Genomic DNA, 25,907 nt, shown 5'->3' on the forward strand with positions numbered 1-25,907 from the left:
AGAGAGAGAGAGAGAGAGAGAGATAAATAAAAAGCAATGAGAGAGAGTGTAAAAAATTGTTGTAAAGAAATTGAATCATGGTATTTAAAGAAATCTTTCATTAAAATGACACGTTCCACATCATTACGAAATGTCGTATTCATGATCTATGGAACAAGAGTTAATCTAATGTAATCTAATCTAATCTAATCACATCATATTGATGATTAGCCATGAAGAGTCATGAATTACCGAAATTTTGGCCAATACCAGTAACCAAATCTAAACTTGAAAATAAAAGACGACAATTTTTGTAATAAACCGTGACTCCTATCAAGACCCTTTCGTCCCTGTTATCTAACCACGAAAGATGTCTGATATACCTCCATTCTGAAGTAACAAAGTGTGCATGCATTTAAAGATGAAGTGCATGATGTGAAGTTCTGTGACGGAGATACGAACCCAAGACGTAATCCGATTGTTAACTAAGAAAAATCAAATGTTACGTATCGGTTTTTCTTACGAGCCGCTAGGTGTCTGAATCTAAAATAAGGATACACACTTTTGTGCCTAAGCGACAATCGAACTGCCCACCTACCGTGCATCCAGGAATATAGCTTAAGTATCAGTTGCTTACTCATGAACAGTAAGATGTGTGCGTGTTTGACCAGAAATAACGACACCTGTTGCGATTGTTGGAAACACATGAACAGACATTGAAATTGCGCGTTAATTTTCACTAGCAGGTGGGTGTGCACTTGATAAAGCTAGAAATGAAATTATGAATATTTTTGTACTGGATCAGGTTTCAGACCCACATACTTACCTTTGGAGGAGACCTAGAGAAGATTGCAGTTTTGGGAAAAGGAACGAAATGACTGAACTATACTGTTCCGAGAGATTCAGATCCTCGAAAGAGGAGATACGAATTCGAATCACAGTCCAGCACCAAATTTTTAAACGTCTCTAGTTCAATCAAGTACAAGTAAAATAAGAGCCCTGTCCCTTTAAATGGCTATCGGTTCATCAAATAAAATAAAATTTCCTAATGTAAGTAAGCTTACTGGCGACTGTATTTCTGTTTACCATGACTTCCGCTGTGTCATTTCCCAACGTAAACCGGCTCTGGCCAGTTGGTAATGAAGGAACGTGATGTTTAATGCGGATTCTGGATTATAACGTCTTTCTCTTGAGGTTACCAGAGGTAAAATAAATCTGTTTGTGCCTCTTAAAAGTAAATGCCTGAACCCACGCATTGCACCTGTGATAGCTCGTTCCACCATACCATTGTGGCCACATTACCCAGCCCCAAGAGTGTGCTGTAACGGATGATGTGCTTAGCTTACAAAATTAGTCACGATGGAAAAAATGCGAGTCTATTAAATGGTCAAGTAGAAGCAAGCTTCTAAGGCAGAGATTATGCTATTCTCATGTCAGCAGGATGTAAAGACTCTTCTAGGCATCATAGGCTGGATGTGAAGCCATTTTGATTTTTCACAAATTCAGCAAATTTCTTTGTTCGGGAAAATCCACTGTGAAGTGTGAAGTTGCCGGATAATTCGATTATTACTGTTATTATTAATATCATTCTATTCATACCGCTGCTGTAACACAAGTGCTTGAACATCATTTAATGCCTTTTGGTCACTATAGATGTAGTTTCCCAAGAACAGGTTCTTTCCCTGTCTACGGAATCCTTTTCATGTTAATATCAAACACCAGCAATTACTCGTAGATTACTTTAAAACTAAAGTAATTGACGAAGACGTTACTTGGTAACAAAAACGCACTGCCTTTCTTCATTTACTTTCGCCTAGAAATGGCTATCGAGTACTGACAAACCAAAAGGCAAGAGATCTTACTGCCTTCCGATATACGTTGCTGTTAGTTCTTCCACATGATTTGGTCGACATGACCTGTTTCAAGTTGTGTATGACAGACAGTGTTTTAGAAAATCTATTGTTTCCCTTTGAAATAAACAGAAGTATTTTCATTCTAAGCTGTCCAAGTACAAAATTTTCGCAATATTAGTTCAAATTTAATATTCGCTTCTATAATGTAGGAAAGTATTTCACAGTCGCAAAACTCGCATCCGAAACGTTGACCTTACACTTAGTCGCTGACCATACATTCTAGCTCAGAGTGACACCAGTTTAAATAACCTAAGTAGCGAAGACTGTTTGCCAGTGCTCTTTCTCAGCGGAAAATACGCAATTCACTCATTTGGCTCCCTAAGTACACTGTAACAGTAATTTCTGTGTGGAATTTGTCAGTAAGCTTTTGCCTTCCAACCGGCAAAATACGGCAGAGTACGGCCGGTAAACAATTCACAAACCACGATTTAGTGCCAATAAGACGATTTCTTTAAACATTGTCGAAGCTGAGGGAATTTAGTTTCTGCTTAAACGGTCTTAAGCAGCAACGTTCACAGATATCTCAAATAGGAAAAAGCTGAATATCCAGGTACGAAGGTTGTAAAACAAACTTCCCACAGTTTGTGTCAGGTTGATCTTTTAGTCTGATAACACTGCTTAAGTATTTTGTCTAAGAGGTATCACAAGTAGTATCCCTGTAGCTGTGGGAATCATTGGTTGAAAACGAGTTTAACACCAAGGGGTACAGTGCTGCTAAATTTTCACAATTATTATCAACCTAAGTCTGAGTTCATCCACAAACTGAGGCGTATTTATAATATTGGAGCTAGACTGTGTATCCTTGTCTTTCTTGAGTGGTCATTGGAAGGCGTTTACACACACGTATACAATACTATGAATACTTCGAACGCTATGGTTAACGTTGCTCTCATAAACTACATTTTTTTTTAAATTCTTCTGGGTCTTCAGCGTGCAATATGTGTTGTAGATACAGTCTCAGACCAAAAAATTGACCGCCGAGTCGTTCACGTAAGGTGGACAATACAGTCGTGCTCCTCTCAGAATTCTATGTCTTGCAATATGCTCGATCTAGCAACATGTAGACTGCGGCACTTCCCAAAGGAAGTCTTGACTCCAGTCTTAGTACATTACTCTTGACTACGACCGTAGTCTTGAGGTAAAACGCGACACCAGCTAATATGATATTGTAGATTCGCTTGAATTACACTCATAGCTTCAGCACCGAGAGGAAAGGGGCGATAAAAATTTTGTCGATATGTGCTTTCGGTCGCCAGACGTCATATTAACTGGTCTCGCGTTTTACCTGAAGACAACGGTCGTGTTCCAGCAGCGGTATGAATAAAATGATAGTAATAATAACAGTAATAATCGAATTATACGGCAACTTCACACTTCACAGTGGATTTTCTCGAACAAAGAAATTTGCTGAATTTGTGAAAAATCAAAATGGCTTCACATCCAGCCTATGATGCCTAGAAGAGTCTTTACATCCTGCTGACATGAGAATAGCATAATCTCTGCGTCAGAAGCTTGCTTCTACTTGACTATTTAATAGACTCGCATTTTTTCCATCGTGACTAATTTTGTAAGCTAAGCACATCATCCGTTACAGCACACTCTTGGGGCTGGGTAATGTGGCCACAATGGTATGGTGGAACGAGCTATCACAGGTGCAATGCGTGGGTTCAGGCATTTACTTTTAAGAGGCACAAACAGATTTATTTTACCTCTGGTAACCTCAAGAGAAAGACGTTATAATCCAGAATCCGCATTAAACATCACGTTCCTTCATTACCAACTGGCCAGAGCCGGTTTACGTTGGGAAATGACACAGCGGAAGTCATGGTAAACAGAAATACAGTCGCCAGTAAGCTTACTTACACTAGGAAATTTTATTTTATTTGATGAACCGATAGCCATTTAAAGGGACAGGGCTCTTATTTTACTTGTACTTGATTGAACTAGAGACGTTTAAAAATTTGGTGCTGGACTGTGATTCGAATTCGTATCTCCTCTTTCGAGGATCTGAATCTCTCGGAACAGTATAGTTCAGTCATTTCGTTCCTTTTCCCAAAACTGCAATCTTCTCTAGGTCTCCTCCAAAGGTAAGTATGTGGGTCTGAAACCTGATCCAGTACAAAAATATTCATAATTTCATTTCTAGCTTTATCAAGTGCACACCCACCTGCTAGTGAAAATTAACGCGCAATTTCAATGTCTGTTCATGTGTTTCCAACAATCGCAACAGGTGTCGTTATTTCTGGTCAAACACGCACACATCTTACTGTTCATGAGTAAGCAACTGATACTTAAGCTATATTCCTGGATGCACGGTAGGTGTGCAGTTCGATTGTCGCTTAGGCACAAAAGTGTGTATCCTTATTTTAGATTCAGACACCTAGCGGCTCGTAAGAAAAACCGATACGTAACATTTGATTTTTCTTAGTTAACAATCGGATTACGTCTTGGGTTCGTATCTCCGTCACAGAACTTCACATCATGCACTTCATCTTTAAATGCATGCACACTTTGTTACTTCAGAATGGAGGTATATCAGACATCTTTCGTGGTTAGATAACAGGGACGAAAGGGTCTTGATAGGAGTCACGGTTTATTACAAAAATTGTCGTCTTTTATTTTCAAGTTTAGATTTGGTTACTGGTATTGGCCAAAATTTCGGTAATTCATGACTCTTCATGGCTAATCATCAATATGATGTGATTAGATTAGATTACATTACATTAGATTAACTCTTGTTCCATAGATCATGAATACGACATTTCGTAATGATGTGGAACGTGTCATTTTAATGAAAGATTTCTTTAAATACCATGATTCAATTTCTTTACAACAATTTTTTACACTCTCTCTCATTGCTTTTTATTTATCTCTCTCTCTCTCTCTCTCTCTCTCTCACACACACACACACACACACAAACACACACACACACATTCTTTTTTATTTTTATTTGTATGTTGTGCTCGACTATCGGCGAGGCACGAAAACGCCTGTGAATGACTTTCTTAGTTTTGAGTACACTTACGAAAGAAATATAAAAACAACAATGAGAGTTACTGATTTATGATGCTCAGTTTGCAGTCAGTTCTGAGTATTATTAGTAACCACGCTCCAGTCCCTAAACCTAGTTACAGAAAGCGAATCAGACGCATTACGTATTCCAGGCCGTAGCAGCCGCGACTTGGAGACACCAGCTATGGTCAGTTCCCAGACCGCTGTAGGATCACATCGGTTCGTCTTCTTCCTGCTGGTACTGTAACTGAGATTTGGCAACAAGGCAACGTATGTTTGGCAACTCTGTGATCGACGAGTTACTTCCTGGTGTGCACGGAATTAAGCCTCAAAGTTCACTTGATTTTACCTGTCATTTCCATTGAATAATTTGAGTTATTATCGCTTGAAGGGTAACAAAAGATTGAAAATTTACGGTTTTCAGCCCAGGAAAGTCGTTGCAGGTGTAAACCGCAACTAATCTCGACCTTCAAATAGCGGTTTACGAGTTCTAGTTACTATTGCCGTCGTAATAGGAAGCTAAGACCCATACCTCCTCGCCAGCTCTATGGTAACGTGCTGACCTGTGAAAAAGCGTCTGTTACGGTTCGCAGTTCCAGTCTCACTGACTGTAACGTTTTTATCCCTTCTGTGAAAGAGCTACAAGCAGTCAGATCAAACATCAATAAGGAAATCGCAAGAAAATGCTTTCAGCTCATAGTGCAATGTTGAAAAACTTACAATGCTGCACAACAGGTAAGGCCTCTTTCCGCTGCTGCCAAGCGAATTTTGGGTTTCTAGGAATACGTAACTATATTTATGAAATGCCACATTTGCATACCTCTTGAGTATGACACAGCATACCAATTAAACACAGACCCAATCAAAATCTAAGTGAGTAGTATTTTACTAATTCGTGTCGATAGAGGCATGCTTGTGTACAGATACTTTCGTCGTAAGGTTATCATGGTTAGTTTTATTTCATTTCTTATACTACAGTGCACAATTTTCGTAAGGTTTCCTTTAGTGTTGTTAAAACAATAGTAAACATGAGAGAGAAATTAATCATCAACGATATATGCGAATTCTCTGATGTTACCTATGACAGTCTGACAATGCACATGCGGTTTATTGATTACATGCATGTAGAAAACTTGTTCTGAGTTAAAGCTGTCAAACAAAGTCTGAAGAAGAATAAATTATCACTACCACACGACGGCTAATGTAGAAAATACTTTTCTGACATATTATGGCACGATGCGCTCTCCCTGCACATCTTCGAGATGCATCTGCTGCCTGCTGTCTATTAAACCTGAATAGAACAAACTGTCACAGCAGTTAGCCCTTTTTCCACATGCGACTACTTTGGGTTGAGAAGTGAAGGGAATTATGTTCAAAGTTCCATTAGATTGATACCTTCAGCAGAGAGCAGAATTGCGTTTTAAAAAATGTAGCACTGAATGTATTCGAATCGCGACATCTTATGTATGCTACAAGCTGACACGTAGCTACAGCAGCTCCAGAGCTCGGCAACTATTCCTCCAGAACTTTTGGATTCCACAGCACTGTGAGATTATGCATATGGCCAGGTCTTGACTTCTGAGAGACAAACAGTTACAGCTTTTCTTTTGGACTGAACGACGTTTTCTAGTACCAGATAGCGCAATAGACTAGCTCAAGTGGAAAGGAACACTTACTATTTAAACTTCTGCATCCTACACTGTTGGCAGTTGTGTGTAGGTGGCAGTTACGTGATTTATTTCTGTGATTACAAAATAGTCGAATGTATGCACTGGGTAGCCCAGGCAGCTAGTTCATGGTGATTCGGTCAACCAAGTAAATGAATTTACTGAACATGCTGCAAATTACTACAGGGAGCCTGTGTGTCAGAATTCTCATCCAGTGTGGCGCAACTGCGTTACGATAGAAAAATGACTCGCAGAGAAGAGGATTTCGTGGTCTGTTGTACGAATGGTAGGTTGTTATACCTATGGTCTGGGTTCGATTCCCACTTCCGTCAATGATTTTAGATAGGGAGAGACAGATTCCATTCTCTCCTGGCTACACCAAGTGAAGGAGATATAATGGCTGCGTGGTCTGAAAATTCACATTCAAGATGATATTCCTTCTTTACCAAGTAGACGGTAGGTTGAACCACAATAAAGTCTGGAGTGGCGACATGTAGAAACTCTATCACCAGTAACCTTTCTTATGCTAGTTATTTATTTCAAGTGACGACACAAACGCTATGTATGGTCACAGGACACTTATTCCATCTTTTATTTGAGCTTCTGTATGTCGATAAAATTGGTTCTAAACTGGGAATGCAACTGAGACCGCCCTTAACGCGGAATTTGATCCCTTCGTGGCAATACAGCTCGGCTACAATTTGTTGTTTGTTCAAAACTGCAGATTCCTCAACACCTTCACATATTACGCGTGAATGGGATCGAATCCTGGCCCGGCACTAAAGATTTAATTATGTATTATCAAGCTCTATCATGAGAACACCTATCTGCTGGTGGATAATAATTTTGATTTTTAATGTATTTTCATTCGTTGTCAACACTAACGATATCTGACGTTTTTAACTCCCAGTGAGACACAGAACTATTTGCGAGATGACTGTAAGTTCAAGATGCAATTCTGAGCAGCTGGTGGATAAAAATTCGGTAGCTGACGTCTCTTTGTGTGTAGTCAACAACGATATGTGTGGGGCTCTATTCCCAGTGAGCGCTGAACTCTTCGTCATATTATTTCAGTTCGTCGTGTCATTTAATGTTCATACATATTCTCAACTAGCTGCTCGTGAATAACTTTAATTTTTAATGTCATTTTGTGTTAAATAGTTCAAATGGTTCAAATGGCTCTGAGCACTATGGGACTTAATTTCTAAGGTCATCAGTCCCCTAGAACTTAGAACTACTTAAACCTAACTAACCTAAGGACATCACTCACATCCATGCCCGAGGCAGGATTCGAACCTGCGACCGTAGCGGTCACGCGGTTCCAGACTGAAGCGCCTAGAACCGCACGGCCACACCGGCCGTCCCCCACCATCTGGTATCAATGCATTACTCTATCATCCATTATATATAATCATTTTCATAGCACACTTGATATTATAGATGAGTAGGACACAAGACAGGACATAGATAATGTCCGTTTGACGTCAACAGTGTGTAACATTTTACTTTTTTTGAATAGGACAATGTTCCTCTCCAATAATTTTTAGATTAGTTACAATAAGCTTACGCTGCAAGGGAATTCGCTTGTATTTTTCAATATGTGGTCTGTTGTCGGTTTGAAGGCCTTCCATAACATCGGCAACGTAGTGCAACTCCACCGAGGGCTGTCTGGAGTAGGGTGGAGATAGCAATGTGAAAGTTGCGAGCTGTCGAAGACGATCTTCATATTCCTAATGCGATTAGGACACCGTATACTCTTGACGACGTTTAGCACCTGTGCAGTCAGTCACCCAATTTCAGAATTCATTTTGAGTAATCCTGCTAAATTCCCAAAATATTGTCTTTTTATATTGATGAGTAATATGGATAGTCGTCACGTTCATGTGCCGTCTACAACGCAAATTTAATGTTACTATCCTAGGAACTAACCTGCAATACGTTTTGTATTTCATAATCGGAACTATCTGCATTAACCGTCATCAGAGCAATGTCAGGGAACAGAATGCAGCAGTGCCTTGCTACCTACTTGAGGACCTGCTTGAGTCGTGTTCTAAGGAAAGGGTAGTTGCTGGTTCACATTATATTACACTAGCGAGAAGTACCGACTTTTCCTTTTCTCTGCAAGCATCCAGAACTAAATTCGGTAACTAAATGCTAAGAATATATTTGCATTGTGCCAACTCAAAGATCAATAGATATGGATATAGAAATAGATACAGATTTTTATATTTAAAGCCATTCTCGTTCTGCGTTGGAATAAACATCATTCATTATTTGCTTGTTCTTGTTACGATTGTTATTGTCATTCTCTCACTCGCAAGAGTTTTCGCATTCCTATTTGGTATCGATGCACAAGAAGAGTGGCTATGAAAGAAGGGAATACTGAATGTTACGTCATGCAGAATACACTCATTTACTTCGGCTCCTCGTGATCTACGCTACAGGAGAAGTGAGATACATAAAGTTGACAGTGTGAGGACAGACCTGGTAGCACAACTGTGCAACTACACAGTGTTACCAGATAAAATGGTGCTGCGGAATCGAAAGTGTAGTACGGACTTTGCCACAGTAGCAGACAGCTGGTAATTTAGGACCATGACCGTGGATTACACTTTGGTCAGTGCTGGTTAGAGTGCTGCAACTGTAAATGGAAGGCTTTGTTTGATAGTCTTATGCTGATGCTGTCTGAATAAATTATGCCATTGGATACAAAGCGGTTTAGTTTTGAGACCTAACCCACGAGGGGGGAAGGCACAGTGGTCTGCTTCAGGAATTCCAAGCAATAAAACACAAAAAACAACCCAGGAAGGGAGACATGCATTTGGAATCTGTTCATCGTTACGGGGTCAAACAAGAGGGTAACATTACTGAAACAATGATCGGGCTACTTAGTATATAATAGAGCATACAGATTTCAAGGAGGAAACGTATGAAGACGCAGACTTCCTCGTTATCAATATGTGCGGCATATCTTTCGTGTTAACGAAAGTAAATTCCCGCTTTACCTCTTCTTACGTGTCAAATGAAATGAATGCCATGAGGAATAGAATATTTGTTGACTGCGTCTCTTCTTGCTTCCATCCTTACCAACATATTTCTTCATTCTCGTGGTAATCATGACATTCTATGTGTATGCTGCAAAAGATTGCAAGTGGACAAATTCTACATCGAGGTGCAAAGCGTTATATTCAATTCGAATAAGCTTCCGGTGTATTTTTACTTCGTTTGTATTTTTAGATGATTATGAACGTTACGGAAAATTATCTCACATGCTTTATGTTGAATGAGAAACATTGAATGATCCGTTTTGCTTTCCCTACGTTGAAATGATATAATGTCGGCGTCAACAGCCTTCTTCCACGCCGGAAGCTGAAACTTGTGTGATTCTGGATTAATGATAATTGAATTCTCATATGTATACATAGCCCACAAGGCGACGTCAGAAACCATCAGGGGAGAACGCCGCATAAAAACCAAACGTGCGCGCGCGTCTCCACTCTGAAGAACCGTATCGGAGAATCACGGCAAGCATTTCGCTGAAGAGCTGCCTCGTCAGAGAGCCTAGAAATGGCAGCGTCGTAGCAAGTATTTGTCAACACTCTGATAGTGCATTTACTTCCGGGTGTAGGTCGGCGTTACCTCGCTAAATTCACTTGACATTCGTTTTCCACATCGAAGACTCGTACGATATAATCCACTGCAAGATGACACAATTAGAAAGTATATTTAATTTCTGGACTCCAAGAACGGCGTTCTTCACATAAGTAACACCTGTTTGTGTGTGCATTCGGGAGGACGACGGTGCAATCCCGCGCCCGGCCATCCTGATTTAGGTTTTCAATGATTTCCCTAAATCGCTTCAGGCAAATGCCGGGATGGTTCCTTAGGAAGGCCACGGCTGATTTCCTTCCCCATCCTTCCCTAATCCGAGCTTGTGCTCCGTCTCTAATGACATCGTTGTCGACGGGACGTTAAAACAGTAATCTCCACCTCCTCTGTTCGTGTGTTTAAGGTTGCGTTTTGAGGCTCAGGCAACATTGCAGTGACTATATTCCGCCTCTGGCCGCCAGTGTGTCGTTAGCTCAGAGGTTCCCTTGTGCGTTGCAGTGCTTGTACTATAAGACATAGCAGTTCGAATCACGGTAGAAGCCGCTGACTACAACCTTTTATTTTCCATTTTAATTAATGGAGTTGCAAACTGCTAGTAAAAATTTCTTATGCGAAATCTGAAGAATGCCTTTAAACATCAATCTTCGTCCGATTTCGACTTAGTAAATTAAGTTAATATCATGGATTTCTGCTTTGCAAATTCCAAGGTGCTTCACTGTAAAATAGACCCTGAAAAGATTCAAACCGACTGTCAACGATATAAATTTGAGCTTTGTTCGTCATATAGGTCTAACATGTCAGAAGGTTGTTTATGAAGTGCACATGTTCATTAATATAGTTCCCTTCTTCTAAATTTTTGCAATAGCATTTAACTGTAGACGTTTTCTAACACCGGCGTTAGCAATTCCTTTCCGTTCTCTGAAACCTTCAAAACGACAAATTTTTCTGGTTTAAATCTGATGACCTTAACTATCACTTCCGATCAACAATAAATACTTTATGAACCCATACATGGAACTCCAAATGTGCAGTGTTCCTGCACTGCTACAGACATGCATTGCAAGGTATTCACACAGTTTATCGCATAGACTTACCATAAGGAATGAAACAAGAACTGTCATACACTTTACACCACAGACGCTCACTCTGGCTTGACGAAAACATCCAAACATTGACCAAAAGTTGCACAAATAATTGAGTTTGAAAGGAAAAGAAACGAGGTATGAAGCATTTATAAATTCATCGAATGTAGTGAGGTGGTTTAATTTCGTCCCAGTCTATAAAATTAATTTCGGGCCATTCTCAGCTCTTGCCGATTAATGTAATATAATACCCGCCTACTAATCAGGGCGTCTGTCTCCGTTGCTTTTGAGCGTGAATGGAAATTGTAGAAATTTTCTGTGGAGCAACATTTAATAATAAAGCGTTTTAAATCATCAAAAGCGATGAGCGATAGCAGGCGCTTTCGATAAAGAATGGGGGAGAGCAGCGCCGCTGCTGTCGCCACGGCCGCTGCCAGTAGCCAGCAAATGGATCCCGGAGCTTTGCCGCATACGGCGTCCAGAGGAGGACAGTCTGCAGGAAATCTGCCGCAAAATCGTTACTGGATAAAATTACGATATCGGTGTGTCACAAAGCGAAATAGATTGAATCTGCGCTACCATTACATTCACGTCTTCAGCATTCAGACAGAAAAGGCTATAAAAATATTTTATGCCAGCTGCTCTCGATCCACTGACATTATGAACAGAAACAACGCACGCTACCGCTAGACCACAGGCATAATCAGCCTAGAGTTTCTCTATCATGGGACAAGTTTTCCTCCAGGAAGTGCCGCAGTCTACAGTGTTGCCAGATTGTGCAGATAACCGGACTTAGAGAATTAGCGAGTTGGCCAGTTTTTTTGTCCCATGTCGCGATCGGCGCGGACTTAGCCTCTGAAGCGGCCGGCCGCCGGTCAAGTTTTATGTCAAAGAGTGTACATATCAGCGTACGGTGCAGCGAGTAAGTGTGCAGACGTTTTCAGACGTGTTAATGGTGACTGTGTGTTGAAAATGGCTCAAAGAACACACATTGATGACGTTATGAGGGGTAGAATACTAGGGCGACTGGAGGCTGGTCAAACACAGCAGGTCGTAGCACGGGCCCTCCGTGTGCCACAAAGTGTGATCTCAAGATTATGACAACGATTCCAGCAGACAGGAAACATGTCCTGTCGCTACAGTACAGGACGACTACAGTGTACAACACCATAAGAAGACCGATATCTCACCATCAGTGCCTGCAGATGGCCACGGAGTACGGCAGGTAGCCTTGCTCGGGACCTTACTGCAGCCACTGGAACAGTTGTCTCCAAACACACAGTCTACAGACAAGTGAACAGACATGGTTTATTCGCCTGGAGACCTGTAAGGTACATTCCACTGACCCCCGGTGACAGGAGAGCCTGTAAAGCTTGGTGTCAAGAACACAGTACATGGCCATTGGAACAGTGGTCCTAGGTTATGTTCACGGACGAGTCAAGGTATAGTCTGAACAGTGATTCTCACCGGGGTTTCATCTGGCGTGAACCAGGAACCAGATATCAACCCCTTAATGTCTTTGAAAGGGACCTGTATGGAGATCGTGGTTTGATGGTGTGGGGTGTGATTGTGATTGGTGGACGTATACCCCTGCATGTCTTTGACAGAGGAACTGTAACAGGCCAGGTGTATCGGGACGTCATTTTGCACCAGTATGTCCGCCTTTTTAGGGGTGCAGTGGGTCCCATCTTCCTCCTGATGGATGATAACGCACGGCCCCACCGAGCTACCATCGTGGAGGAGTACCTTGATACAGAAGATATCAGGTGAATGGAGTGGCCTGCCTGTTCTCCAGACCTAAACCCCATCGAGCACGTCTGGGATGCTCTCGGTCGACGTATCGCTGCACGTCTTCAAACCCCTAGGACACTTCAGGAGCTCCGACCGACACTGGTGGAAGAATGGGAGGCTATGCCCCAGCAGCTGCTCAACCACCTGATTGAGAGTATGCCAACCCGTTGTGCGGCCTGTGTCGGGGTACATGTCCACAGAACAGTGGCGTTTTGTAGCACATGCGTTTCGGGACGGTTTTCTCAACATCACCAATACCGTGGACTTATAGATCTGTGTCATGTGTGTTCCCTACGTTCCCACGCTATTAGAGCCAGTTTTGTGTCGTGCCGCTTGTGTGGAACCACATTCCGCAATTATCCTTAATTTATGAGCGTGAGTGTATTTGCATTGAACCTGGATGCTGCACTTTCTTCCACCAAATTCACTTTTTTGACAAGGTCTTCAAATACATAGTTTGAAGATAGAAAAGTAGTATCATCTACAAACATATGAGTCTTTACATCTGTATTATCAGGTAAGTCATTTATTTGTATGAGGAATAGAAGAGGTTCTAATTGTGATCCCTGTGGTACTCCATGTTGAACCTCAAGTGTGTTCAATAACTGACCTCCTGAACTCACCACCTGCTTTCCTTTATTGAGGTACGATTTCATTAGTTCTAGACTTTTGCCACAAATTCTATAGTATTCTAGTCTGGAAATGAAAACATGGAGATCAACACAGTTGAAGGCTCCACTCTTACTTGTGTATGAGCATCATCTTCGAATGCTGATAAAACGTCTCTTACTAAGAGCCTGTGTACATGATCATTCTTTCCTGTAACAAAACTGTGGCGTAGTTAACTCCTGCTAAGAAACAGCTGCTCAATCTCTTTCAAACATCTCAGGAGAGAGTGAACTTCCATTAAATTTAGCTCCAAACACCTCTGGTTTTCAACATTTTTAAGTTTTTCTTAACAACGACATTTCTGTATGATGCTTTTCCACAAACGGAAACAAAAAACCATCAAAGGATAAAAATGTTCTTTTCATGCAGATAAAAATTAAAAATGTTAGTCACAGTCATAGCTGAAACAGGAAACTGTAACTAAACAATTCATTAGTGGCCATCTCCTGTAGAGCTTTGCTACCTGATGACCAAGCATATGCAATAGTTTCATCTTGGGTTGTTTGTGTTAAATAACTGCGACAAAATCATTCCAGTCTGCAATTTCAAGGTAGGAAGTTTGCCACACATTTCGCTGTATGCACAAACATGACTCAAACTGCTAGCTTTTACACCGATAAAAACAAAATCACAACGCCAAGGAGATGGCGACATAAAAGTAAGGTTTCTTGATGCAATAATTTACCAACAGCCGTATGTATTGTAGAAATTTATTTTATGAACTTGTTATGTGCTACCAGTTTCGGCATTACATTGATGCCATCTTCAAGCACACAGGCTGTGTCGCCTGGCCACCAAGAGCTGTTGCATAACGATTTGATTCACGGATCCAGTTATATGACTCCTTCCGCGTATAGCGTTTTTACGACTATGACGTGTGGGGCCTGAAGATGGCATCAACGTAATGCCGAAACTGGTAGCACATAAGAAGTTCATAAAATAAATTTCTACAATACATACGGCTGTTGGTGAATTATTGCATCAGGAAATACATGTCAGCCGTTGTCCCACGGTCCATAACGGATCAACGAAGATTAAATGAAAGGTGGTAGGCATGTTCCCACCTCCCAAAAATGATGTCTATTCAGATTTCGCGCTGGTCGCGTAAGAGTGGCGCTAGTAATGCCACTATGAGGATGCAAATCACTTTTATTTTAAATATATGCTGTAATGATCGCGAGCGTTACATACCTTTGCGGCTGGAGGTGTTTGGTTGATGTCAGTCAAGAATGCCTTCCAGGCGACAAAGGCGCGATTATCAAGACCTCCCTGTGTTTGAAGCAGGTCGTGTAATAGAGTTATGAGAAGCTGTGGTACTGCAGAAAGACTTGCCAAGAATGTAGCCACTCTAAATGATTGTTGAAGTAGTGGTCACAAGAATGTAAGGTCGGAATAAGACCTGGCTATGGACGACCCCATGGCTCTACCATCGTGTTTTGCCTAGGGCTGTGGCGCATCGTACTGTATCTGAGCAGCAGTTTCAGCAGCAGTTGGCATCACAGTGACGCAAACAACTGTAGCAGATCATATACAGGGTGGTCCATTGATAGTGACCGGGCCAAATATCTCACGAAATAAGCATCAAACGAAAAAACTACAAAGAACGAAACTCGTCTAGCTTGAAGGGGGAAACCAGATGGCGCTGTGGTCGGCCCGCTAGATGGTGCTGCCATAGGTCAAACGGATATCAACTACGTTTCTTTTTTTTAAAATAGGAACCTCCATTTGTATTACATATTCGTGTAGTACGTAAAGAAATATGAATGTTTTAGTGGGACCACTTTTTTCGCTTTGTGATAGATGGCGCTGTAGTAGTTACAAATGTATAGGTACGTGGTATCACGTAACATTCCGCCAGTGCGAACGGTATTTCCTTCGTGATACATTACCCCTGCTAAAATGGATCATTTACCAATTGCGGAAAAGGTCGATTTCGTTTTGATGTATTGCTATTGTGATCAAAATGCCCAGCGGGCGTGTGCTATGTATGCTACTCGGTATCCTGGACGACGTCATCCAAGTGTCCGGACCGTTCGCCGGATAGTTCGTTATTTAAGGAAACAGGAAGTGTTCAGCCACATGTGAAACGTCAACCACGACTGCAACAAATTATGATGCCCAAGTAGGTGTTTTAGCTGCTGTCGCGGCTTATCCGCGCATCAGTAGCAGACAAATTGCGCGAGAATCGGGAATCTCAAAAACGTCGGTGTTGAGAATGCTACATCGACATCGATTGCACCCGTACCATATTTCTATGCACCGGGAATTGCATGGCGACGACTTTGAAGGTCATGTACTGCTCTGCCACTGGGCACAAGAGAAATTACGGGACGATGACAGATTTTTTGCACGCTTTCTATTAAGCGACGAAGCGGCATTCACCAACAGCGGTAACGTAAACCGGCGTAACATGCACTATTGGGCAACGGAAAATCCACGATGGCAGCAACAAGCTGAACATCAGCGACCTTGGCGGGTTAATTTATGGTGCGACATTATGGGAGAAAGCATAATTGACCCCATTTTATCGATGGCAGTCTAAATGGTGCAATGTATGCTGATTTCCTACGTAATGTTCTACCGATGTTGCTACAAGATGTTTCACTGCATGACAGAATGGGGATGTACTTCCAACATGATGGATGTCCGGAACATAGCTCGCGTGCTGTTGAAAGCGGTATTGAATAGTTCACGGTAAATGATGACAGCCAAAACAGTTGCAGGATAAAGATTTATTAAAATTCTTGACCACGATTTCGGTATATAAAAACATACCTTCATCAGAAGTAAAATATCTAAAATTACATCCTGCGATGGAGATTAATAGAACAATTGCGCCAAAGGTGTCGTCAGTACTGTCTTTGCCACAATTGTTTTATTAATTTCCATTACAGGATGAAATTTTAGATATTTCACTTCTGATGAAGGTATATTTATATATACCGAAACCGTGGTCAAGGATTTTAATAAATCTTTATCCTGCAACTGTTTTGGCTGTCATCATTTACCGTGAAGAATTTCAACAGTAGCTGTTTCAGCCATGTTTAAAATCTTGAGGTACTGAATAGCAAATTTCATGAGAGGTGGATTGGTCGTCCAAGCACCATACCATGGCCCTCACGTTCACCGGATCTGACGTCCCCGGATTTCTTTCTGTGGGGAAAGTTGAAGGATATTTGCTATCGTGATCCACCGACAACGCCTGACAACATGCGTCAGCGCTTTGTCAATGCATGTGCGAACATTACGGAAGGCGAACTACTCGCTCTTGAGAGGAATGTCGTTACACGTATTGCCAAATGCATTGAGGTTGACGGGCATCATTTTGAGCATTTATTGCATTAATGTGGTATTTACAGGTAATCTCGCTGTAACAGCATGCGTTCTCAGAAATGATGAGTTCACAAAGGTACATGTATCGCATTGGAAGAACCGAAATAAAATGTTCAAACGTACTACGTTGTGCATTTTAATTTAAAAAACCTACCTGTTACCAACTGTTCGTCTAAAATTGCGAGCCATATGTCTGTGACTATTACAGCGCCATCTATCACAAAGCTAAAAAAGTGGTCCAACTAAAACATTCATATTTCTTTACGTTCTACACGAATATGTAATAAAAAATGGGGGTTCCTATTTAAAAAAAAAACGCAGTTGATATCCGTTTGACCTATGGCAGCGCCATCTAGTGGGCCAACCATAGCGCCATCTGGCTTCCCCTTCAAGGTAGACAAGTTTCGTACTTTGTAGTTTTTTCGTTTGACGCTTATTTTGTGAGATATTTGGCCCGGTCCCGATCAATGGTCCACCCTGTACATCAAGGACTGCTCCAAGACAGACTCCCTGTAGTGTGCGTTCCACTGACGACAAACGACCGTCCTTTGCGGCTTCCATGGTCTAAAGCGGGAGCTCACTAGATGACATGGTAGCGGTCTAATGTGTTTTTTGATGAAAGCTGGATAGGAACACGGAGCCAGTGATGGTCTTATGTTGATTAGGAGGCCAGTGGAAGGCCTGCAACCTACTTGTCTGCGTGCTATACTCACTGGACCTACACCTGGAGTTATGTTCTGGGATGAGATGTCTTATGACAGCAGGAGCACTCTCGTGGTTATTCCACGCACCCTAACTGCATATCTGTATGTCAATCTGGGGATTCGACCTATGGATGGTGTACGTGCAATCACAACAAATCATCCTAGGGCACAATACAGAGATGCAGCTCATTCACGTTGCACCAAGTGTTCAAAGTGGCCTCCACAGGATGCAATACACGCGTTTATACGTCGCATCATGGACTGCCGCACTCTTTCCCACATTCCACCCTCTCTCCATATAGTGTCACAGGCGTTGTGATCACGATGTTGAAGGGTCTGTACATTAGGAACTGGTTCGGCATAAACAACGTTTCTTAGATGCCCTCAGAGGTAACAAAATGTCCAGTGATATAGCAGGCCATGGTAGAGGGCCTCCGAATCCTATCCAGCGTCAAGGGAAGCTGTTGTAGATGCGTCAGCGAATTGTATTGCCGAAGTGGGGTGGTGCTCTGTCATGCAGAAACCGCATAATCTGTCGTATTACCAAAATCACATTCTCAGACAGCTCAGGCAGAGTATTCTGCAGTAAGTCCAGGTACATTCCTCCACTGACATGTTTGGAATAATAACTGCAGCAAGATGTGGTCGCTAGGAACCCCTGCTCACACACTGATGCTGGACTAATGCTGATGAGACACTTCAATCATTACCTGATGGTTGTCCGTAACCCACAGACGACGATTATGCAGACTAACGATGCCTCGTAAAGACTGCTTTGTAACTAAAGAGGACTAATAACAGAAAATCCCATTATTATGATGGTCTGATGCAAAAACTAATGACAAAATCCTTCTCACAGATGGAAATCCACAGCTGATAATCCTTGCAATCATTGAGGCGATAGGGATAGTAGCGGTTGTCAATGCAGGGTATGTATAATAGTGCTTTGGCTCGCACCATGTTGGCGGGCAATTTTCTGGGGCTTGTGTTAGGGTTCATCTGAATATCCTGGAAAACATGGTCCTCCAAAACTGGTGTATGCGCAGTCCGCCGCTTCCCTGCACGTTCGTCTGTCTGAAAGGACCCATGATCACGCAGGGATTGAAATGTTGCGTGATGCGGTTGCTGTCTGTGAGGGTCTCGTTTTGGCTGTACACATCTCAGCTTGTTTCCGACACGAATAGCAGACCATTCTGTTGCTAACAATACGCTGCATCATACAGTATGCAACACACAAGGCACACACAGCAGGAACTTTCATTCGTCAGCGCCATTTACCATGTCAACAACTCATTTCAGGACATCATAGGATTTTTTCCTCCATTTTCCAGTCAGAAATCCGTCCCTTCTGTTGTCGGTTTTATCAATGTTCATCCCGTCTATATAAGGTGTTATGGGTATAGTTACAAATAGTATAGTTACAAATAGTATACATAGTACAAATAGTATAGTTACAAATATTGTGGTAATCGATACCTTAACAATTACGTACCCACATAAGGGTCTTGTTTTTTTCCTGTGCGTGTAGCAGTCTTCCTCCAAACACGTCACATAATTTACTACCTGACTTTTCTGCACGACCCTAACTGCTGTGCAAACGGACTACACCTATCAGTTTACATTATTTGTTTAGCGTCTACACTTCAATACCTGACCTACTGCCCAGGAAAAATAGTCATTAATGGCTTGTTTGTGCGACTCATACTTGGAGGTATTTACCAGCCTAAAAGCATATTACTCTCAACAGCAATAGCTATTTGGCTGCAAATGAAGTAAACACTGACGTAATGTTGTTCGGAATACTGTTCTCAGTCATCAACAGAAACATCTGCACTTACACCCCTAACAAACTGTTACATGTACTCTAAGCCACAATACATCTCATAGCTGGGAGTACGTCATATAACAGAGATTTATAGTAACCATCGAGTTGTCTAGTGCCTTATAGAACATAACGTGTGTGTGTGTGTGTGTGTGTGTGTGTGTGGTCTTCAGTCCTGAGACTGGTTTGATGCAGCTCTCCACGCTACTCTATCCTGTGCAAGCTTCTTCATCTCCCAGTACTTACTGCAACCTACGTCCTTTTGAATCTGCTTAGTGTATTCATCTCTTGGTTTCCCTCTATGATTTTTACCCTCCACACTGCCCTCCAATGCTAAATTTGGGATCCCTTGATGCCTCAAAACATGTCCTACCAACCGGTCCCTTCTTCTTGTCAAGTTGTGCCACAAACTCCTCTTCTCCCCAATTCTATTCAATACCTCCTCATTAGTTATGTGATCTACCCATCTAATCTTCAGCATTCTTCTGTAGCACCACATTTCGAAAGCTTCTATTCTCTTCTTGTCCAAACTATTGATCGTCCATGTTTCACTTCCATATATGGCTACACTCCATACAAATACTTTCAGAAACGACTTCCTGACACTTAAATCTATACATAATGTGGTGTCACCGCCAGACACGACACTTGCTAGGTGGTAGCCTTTAAATCGGCCGCGGTCCGTTAGTATACGTCGGACCCGCGTGTCGCCACTATCAGGGATTACAGACCGAGCGCCGCCACACGGCAGGTCTAGAGAGACTTCCTAGCACTCGCCCCAGTTGTACAGCCGACTTTGCTAGCGATGGTTCACTGACAAATTACGCTCTCATTTGCCGAGACAATAGTTAGCATAGCCTTCAGCTACGTCATTTGCTACGACCTAGCAAGGCGCCATTATCAATTGCTATTTATCTTGTGATGCATGTACCGTCAGACCGATGTTCACCAATTATGGATTAAAGTATTCCAGCAGCCACGTACTTTTCTTGCTAGTATAATTACTTTACCTGTTCCAGACCTCACGCCATCCTGCGTGAGCTTAACGCGTGCCCTTTGGCCTTCCGTCCTTGTGGATTGGCTGTCTTGCCAGTCCACAAAACATAACATGCCAAATGCACATACAGTATGGTACTCAATAGAGAATCAATAGCAAGTTTCATAGTTGCTAACTATCAAGCGCCATCTGAAATGGTGGCTTCATTTTCCCAAACTATTGTTCACCATAGAGCATAATCTTAGGTCAACTAACAAGTTATTAATCAATGTGTACTATCCTGCTTATTATAGTACACTGATAACTGTGGGTTACCATTACTAGGAGAAGATGCTCACCTCAGCACGGCGCAGACGTATGTGTAAGATCCACCCAGGTCGATCAGGTGAAGGTTCTGCAGAGCCATGCCCACGAGCATCATCCCGAGCAGACTGGGCAACCTCAGCAGGGCTGCCAACTGTCCGCCAAGGTGAGCGCCCAGGACCAGCACCGCCAGCCCGAACAGTTGTCCGCCTAAATAGAGACACGGCTCACTCAGTGGCGAGGCGAGCTACAAGACAGCAGGCAGGGTCAGTGGCACTCAGCTGGTATCCGAGCAGGTATGTAACCACCAGACATCCACGCCTCTCCTCTCCAAACGACTGAACCGTGTGAACCAAAGAAACACATTATAACCCTTTTCGTTAGGTTCACAACTGAATTTTTTCGTGCACATTTCAACTAACGAGTTTAATTTACACTAACCATCTCCTTTAAATCTTTGGACTGTGATCATTATACATATCAGTTAGCTGCTATTAAGGTTTTCTAATTTATCGTTTGTGATGTACAGAAAAGCAGCGATACCTCTGCAGATTTTGGTTCACATGAAAACTTATGCATCATTTTTTAATCTTTTCAGGATTATTTGTATGTCGTTTGATTTTTCATAGACATCAAAAGTCAACCTGTATGAGAGTTCTGACTGATTCCAGTAACTTTTTTCACCAATTATTCAAAAACACAATATCAGAACAAAGGAATGATGAAAAAATAAGGTATAACGTCCTGTTGATGGCGAGGACGTGGAAGTGTCTGTGCATATGAATTTCCACCTCTCTTGTCCTATGTGGTTCTATTACATTTACAAACTATCGTATACACTGAGGTGACAAAAATCGTGGGATACCGCCTAATATCGTGTTGGGTCTCCTTTTGCCCTGCGTAGTGCAGCAACTCGATGTAGCATGGACTCAGCAAGTCGTTGGAAATTCCCTGAAGAAATACTGAGCGATGCTGCCTTTACAGCTGTCCATAATTGCGGAAGTGTTGCTGGTACAGAATTTTGTGCATGAATTTACCTCTCGATTATGTCCCAAAAATGTTCCGTGGGGTTCATGTCGGGCGTTATGAGTGGTCAGATCATTCTCTTGAATTGTCCAGAACATTCTTCTACATCTACATTTATACTCCGCAAGCCACGCAACGGTGTGTGGCGGAGGGCACTTTACGTGCCACTGTCATTACCTACCTTTCCTGTTCCAGTGGCGTATGGTTTGCGGGAAGAACGACTGCCGGAAAGCCTCCGTGAGCGCTCGAATCTCTCTAATTTTACATTCGTGATCTCCTCGGGAGGTATAAGTAGGGGGAAGCAATATATTCGATACATCATCCAGAAATCCACCCCCTCGAAACCTGGACAGCAAGCTACACCGCGATACAGAGCGCCTCTCTTGCAGAGTCTGCCACTTGAGTTTGCTAAATATTTCCGTAACGCCAACACGCGTAACAAATAACCCTGTGACGAAACGCGCCGCTCTTCTTTGGATCTTCTCTATCTCCTCGGTCAACCCAACCTGGTACGGATCCCACACTGATGAGCAGTACTCAAGTATAGGTCGAACGAGTGTTTTGTAAGCCACCTCCTTTGTTGATGGACTACATTTTCTAAGGACTCTCCCAATGAATCTCAACCTGGCACCAGCCTTACCAACAATTAATTTTATATGATCATTCCACTTCAAATTGTTCCGTACGCATACTCCCAGATATTTTACAGAAGTAACTGCTACCAGTGTTTGTTCCGCTATCATATAATCATACAATAAAGGATCCTTCTTTCTATGTATTCGCAATACAACCGCGAACAATTGTGGCCCACTGACATGGCGCATTGTTATGCATACAAAATTCCATTGTTTGCTGGGAACATAAAGTCCATAAATGGCTGTAAATGGTCTCCAAGTAGCCGAACATAACAATTTACAGTCAACGATCGGTTCAGTTGCATCAGAGGATCCAGCCATCTAAACACAGCCCACCACCAATGCACTGCCCTTTTATACCTTGTGTTCGCGATACTACCGCCCTCTGTACATGTGCATATCGCTCTCCCACGACTTTTGTCGCCTTAGTGTATATAATGCTTCGTCTTTCAATTGAAAAGATTTTTCAAGTAAAATGCGACTTAATAGGGTTCGTGCCTTTTGTGACCAACTGGAAACAAAAAAATGAAGAAAGTTAAGCAGCTTCGTGTACAATACTTGCAACTCCATTGCGTCACTTAACATGTCAGGTACTGCGAACTCAATTAGGTCGGAGTAAACGAAACACGAATTCAGACACGACTGGAAAGCCGCTGCCCTAAATTACTATGGTTCAAAGAATTTAGCATGTTCGAGTGTACAATGATATGCACCGGATGACAGAAACCATTGTGACCATCTGCTGAATAGCTGTCGTTACCCCAATGGAATACAGTACAGCAGTGACATAGATTCTACAACTCAAGGTTTCCAGATGTTTACGGATATGGCACGCAGTTCCAGTAAAGTACCAGCCATTGATTTGTGCGTACAGGGCGGCCTCCGGATGTGTCTTAGGTGTGTTCCATCTGTTACAGCGAATTTGGTGGTGAAGGCATCAACATGGCTTCACTGTCATGTACCTGACCTTGTGACACAGACATTTATCCTGTTGGAAGATGCCATTCCTGTTGGAGTCGACATAAAGCATGAAGGGATGCAGGTGGTGCGTAATAATGTTTACATAGTGACGAAAAGCTCTCAGTTTTCCAGCCGGCTGGTAGTGTTAAAATATCACGACGTTTTGAAAAGTGTGATAATCATCATTTCGCCTGAAGACTGTGAGTATGACAGCTTTCGAAATTTTGCGCTATTTTAACACCGCCACGCCAGTTGGGAAACCGAGAGCTTTTAATCGATATCATATACTGGGAAATTCTGCACCCAGACAATGTTCACATGCCCCGTAGCTGTCATGGTGCCTTCGTTTACTAGTACGAGTCCCATGGAAGCTCAGCTGAATGTCCCTCCAGGCATAATATTGCCTCCATCAGCATGATTTCATATATTTATTTATTTATTTATTTTCAAGTAGCTTTTCACCCAGATGGCGCTGCATACGGACACGATCACTGATCTGGTGTACCAAGAAACCTGACTGATCTGTTGAGGCGACATATTTCCTCTGATTCAGGGTCCAATTTTGATAACTTCGTGTTCACTCCGATCGTATTAGATGATGTCGTTGGTTCAACTCGTGAACATGTCTGCGGCGCCCCATGCTCAACAATGTGCACTGAATACTGTGCTCTGAAAGTGTTCTGCCTGCACTTGCATTGCACTCTGTCGTCAGATCTACCACAGATCGCAGACTACATTGTTTTACAGACTGGGCAAGACTGTGTTCTCCACGTTCTGTAAGGAGGCGCGAGCGTCCATCAACCTGTTGCCTACTTGTTATTTCATCTTCCTTCACCCTTTTTCCATAGTTGCTCATAATAGTACGATTTGAACTGCTGATCGGTTCCATTGTTGTTGGTAAGCTCATTCCCAGGCACAGAGCTATAACAATCTATCCTTTGTGGAAATCGGTGAATCTCCCCAACTGTAGCATTTATCTTCGCTGGAATGACTTCAAATGGTTCAAATGACTCTAAGCACTATGGGACGTAACATCTGAGGTCATCAGTCCCCTAGAAATTAGAACTACTTAAACCCAACTAACCTAAGGACATCACACACATCCATGCCCGAGGCAGGATTCGAAACTGCGACCGTAGCAGCAGCGCAGTTCCGGACTGAGCAGCCTAGAACCGCTGAGCCACCCCGGCCGGCCCTGGAATGACCGTCTGTGGCTCTCTGCCTCACGTATACGCTTACCCTACCGCATCACATGCCTGCAACGTCACTAGCTGGCAGTCACAACATGTTATGGGCGTAGTGTTTAGAGGCATCAGTGTATTTGCCACACCGTTTAGTGAGCAGGAAACTCCCAAGCATTAATATACGAGGCGTATTCAAAAAGTAACAGGAAATTTTGTTTTTCTTAACGAATCTTTATTTATTCATAAACGTTAACTTCGTCGCCTTCAAAGCTAATCCTCTCAGATGTAACACTCTTGTGCCGGAGATTTTTGCAATCTTGGAAGCACTTCTGGAACTCTCTTTTCGTTATGGTGTTCAGCTCCTTCAGCGATTCTGTTTTTATTTCGTCAATGGTGGAAATACGACGTCCTTTCTTATCTCTCTTGAGCCTCGAGAGTGGAAGGAAGTAGCAAGGGGCCATATCCGGGGAATATGGTGGCCAGGGTAACATAACGGTTTTGTTTTTTTGTGAAAAAATCACGAACAAGGATTGAGGTGTGAGCAGGAGCATTATCGGGATGCCGTTTCCTCAATTCTGGTCGTTCTTTTCGGATTGCTTCACGCAAACCGCCTATAACTTCCAGGTAGCATTCCTTATTGATCGTACGATCATAAGGCAAGAACCCATGATGCTTTATCCCACTGCAATCAAAGAAAACAGTGATAAGAATCTTCACATGTGATCGTACTTCTCGAAATTTTTTTTTCTGTCTTGGCTCTTCAGGTAGTTTCCTTTGGGACGATTGCGCCTTAGTTTAGACGTCATAACAGTATACCCGTGTTCCATCACCCATTAATACTGTTGTGGCGTAACAAGCTAGTCACGCCACACTGAGGAGGAAGCCGAAAGGCACGCGTACACACACGCCGACTGGCGTCAATTCTGGAACAGGATACGTTATGACTGCTATAAAGAAAATACGTAGCTTTGGAATATACTTAACTTTTAATGCTTCCTTTGGTACATCTCTCTTGACTATACAAATGAGACTCGTAAGATACATGCACTGATACAATTGGCGCCTTGCTAAGTCGTAGCCATTAACTTAGCTGAAGGCTATTCTAACTGTCTCTCGGCAAATGAGAGCAAAGGCTTCGTCAGTATAGCCGCTAGCAACGTCGTCGTACAACTGGGGCGAGTTCTCGTACGTCTCTCGAGACCTGCCGTGTGGTGGCGCTC

General features: G+C 42.5%; 1 protein-coding gene across 1 annotated transcript in view; it reads right to left on the minus strand.

Annotated features, from left to right (window-relative positions):
• Positions 1–25,907, minus strand: part of LOC126263524 (sodium/hydrogen exchanger 9B2-like) — a 147,477-nt gene that overhangs the window by 73,003 nt on the left and 48,567 nt on the right. Inside the window, exon 4 of the mRNA XM_049960618.1 lies at positions 20,918–21,092. Coding sequence (XP_049816575.1) covers positions 20,918–21,092 — 175 coding nt within the window. The remainder of the gene's footprint in view (positions 1–20,917; positions 21,093–25,907) is intronic.

The sequence above is a fragment of the Schistocerca nitens genome, chromosome 6, assembly GCF_023898315.1.
Source record: "Schistocerca nitens isolate TAMUIC-IGC-003100 chromosome 6, iqSchNite1.1, whole genome shotgun sequence".
NCBI lineage: Eukaryota > Metazoa > Arthropoda > Insecta > Orthoptera > Acrididae > Schistocerca > Schistocerca nitens.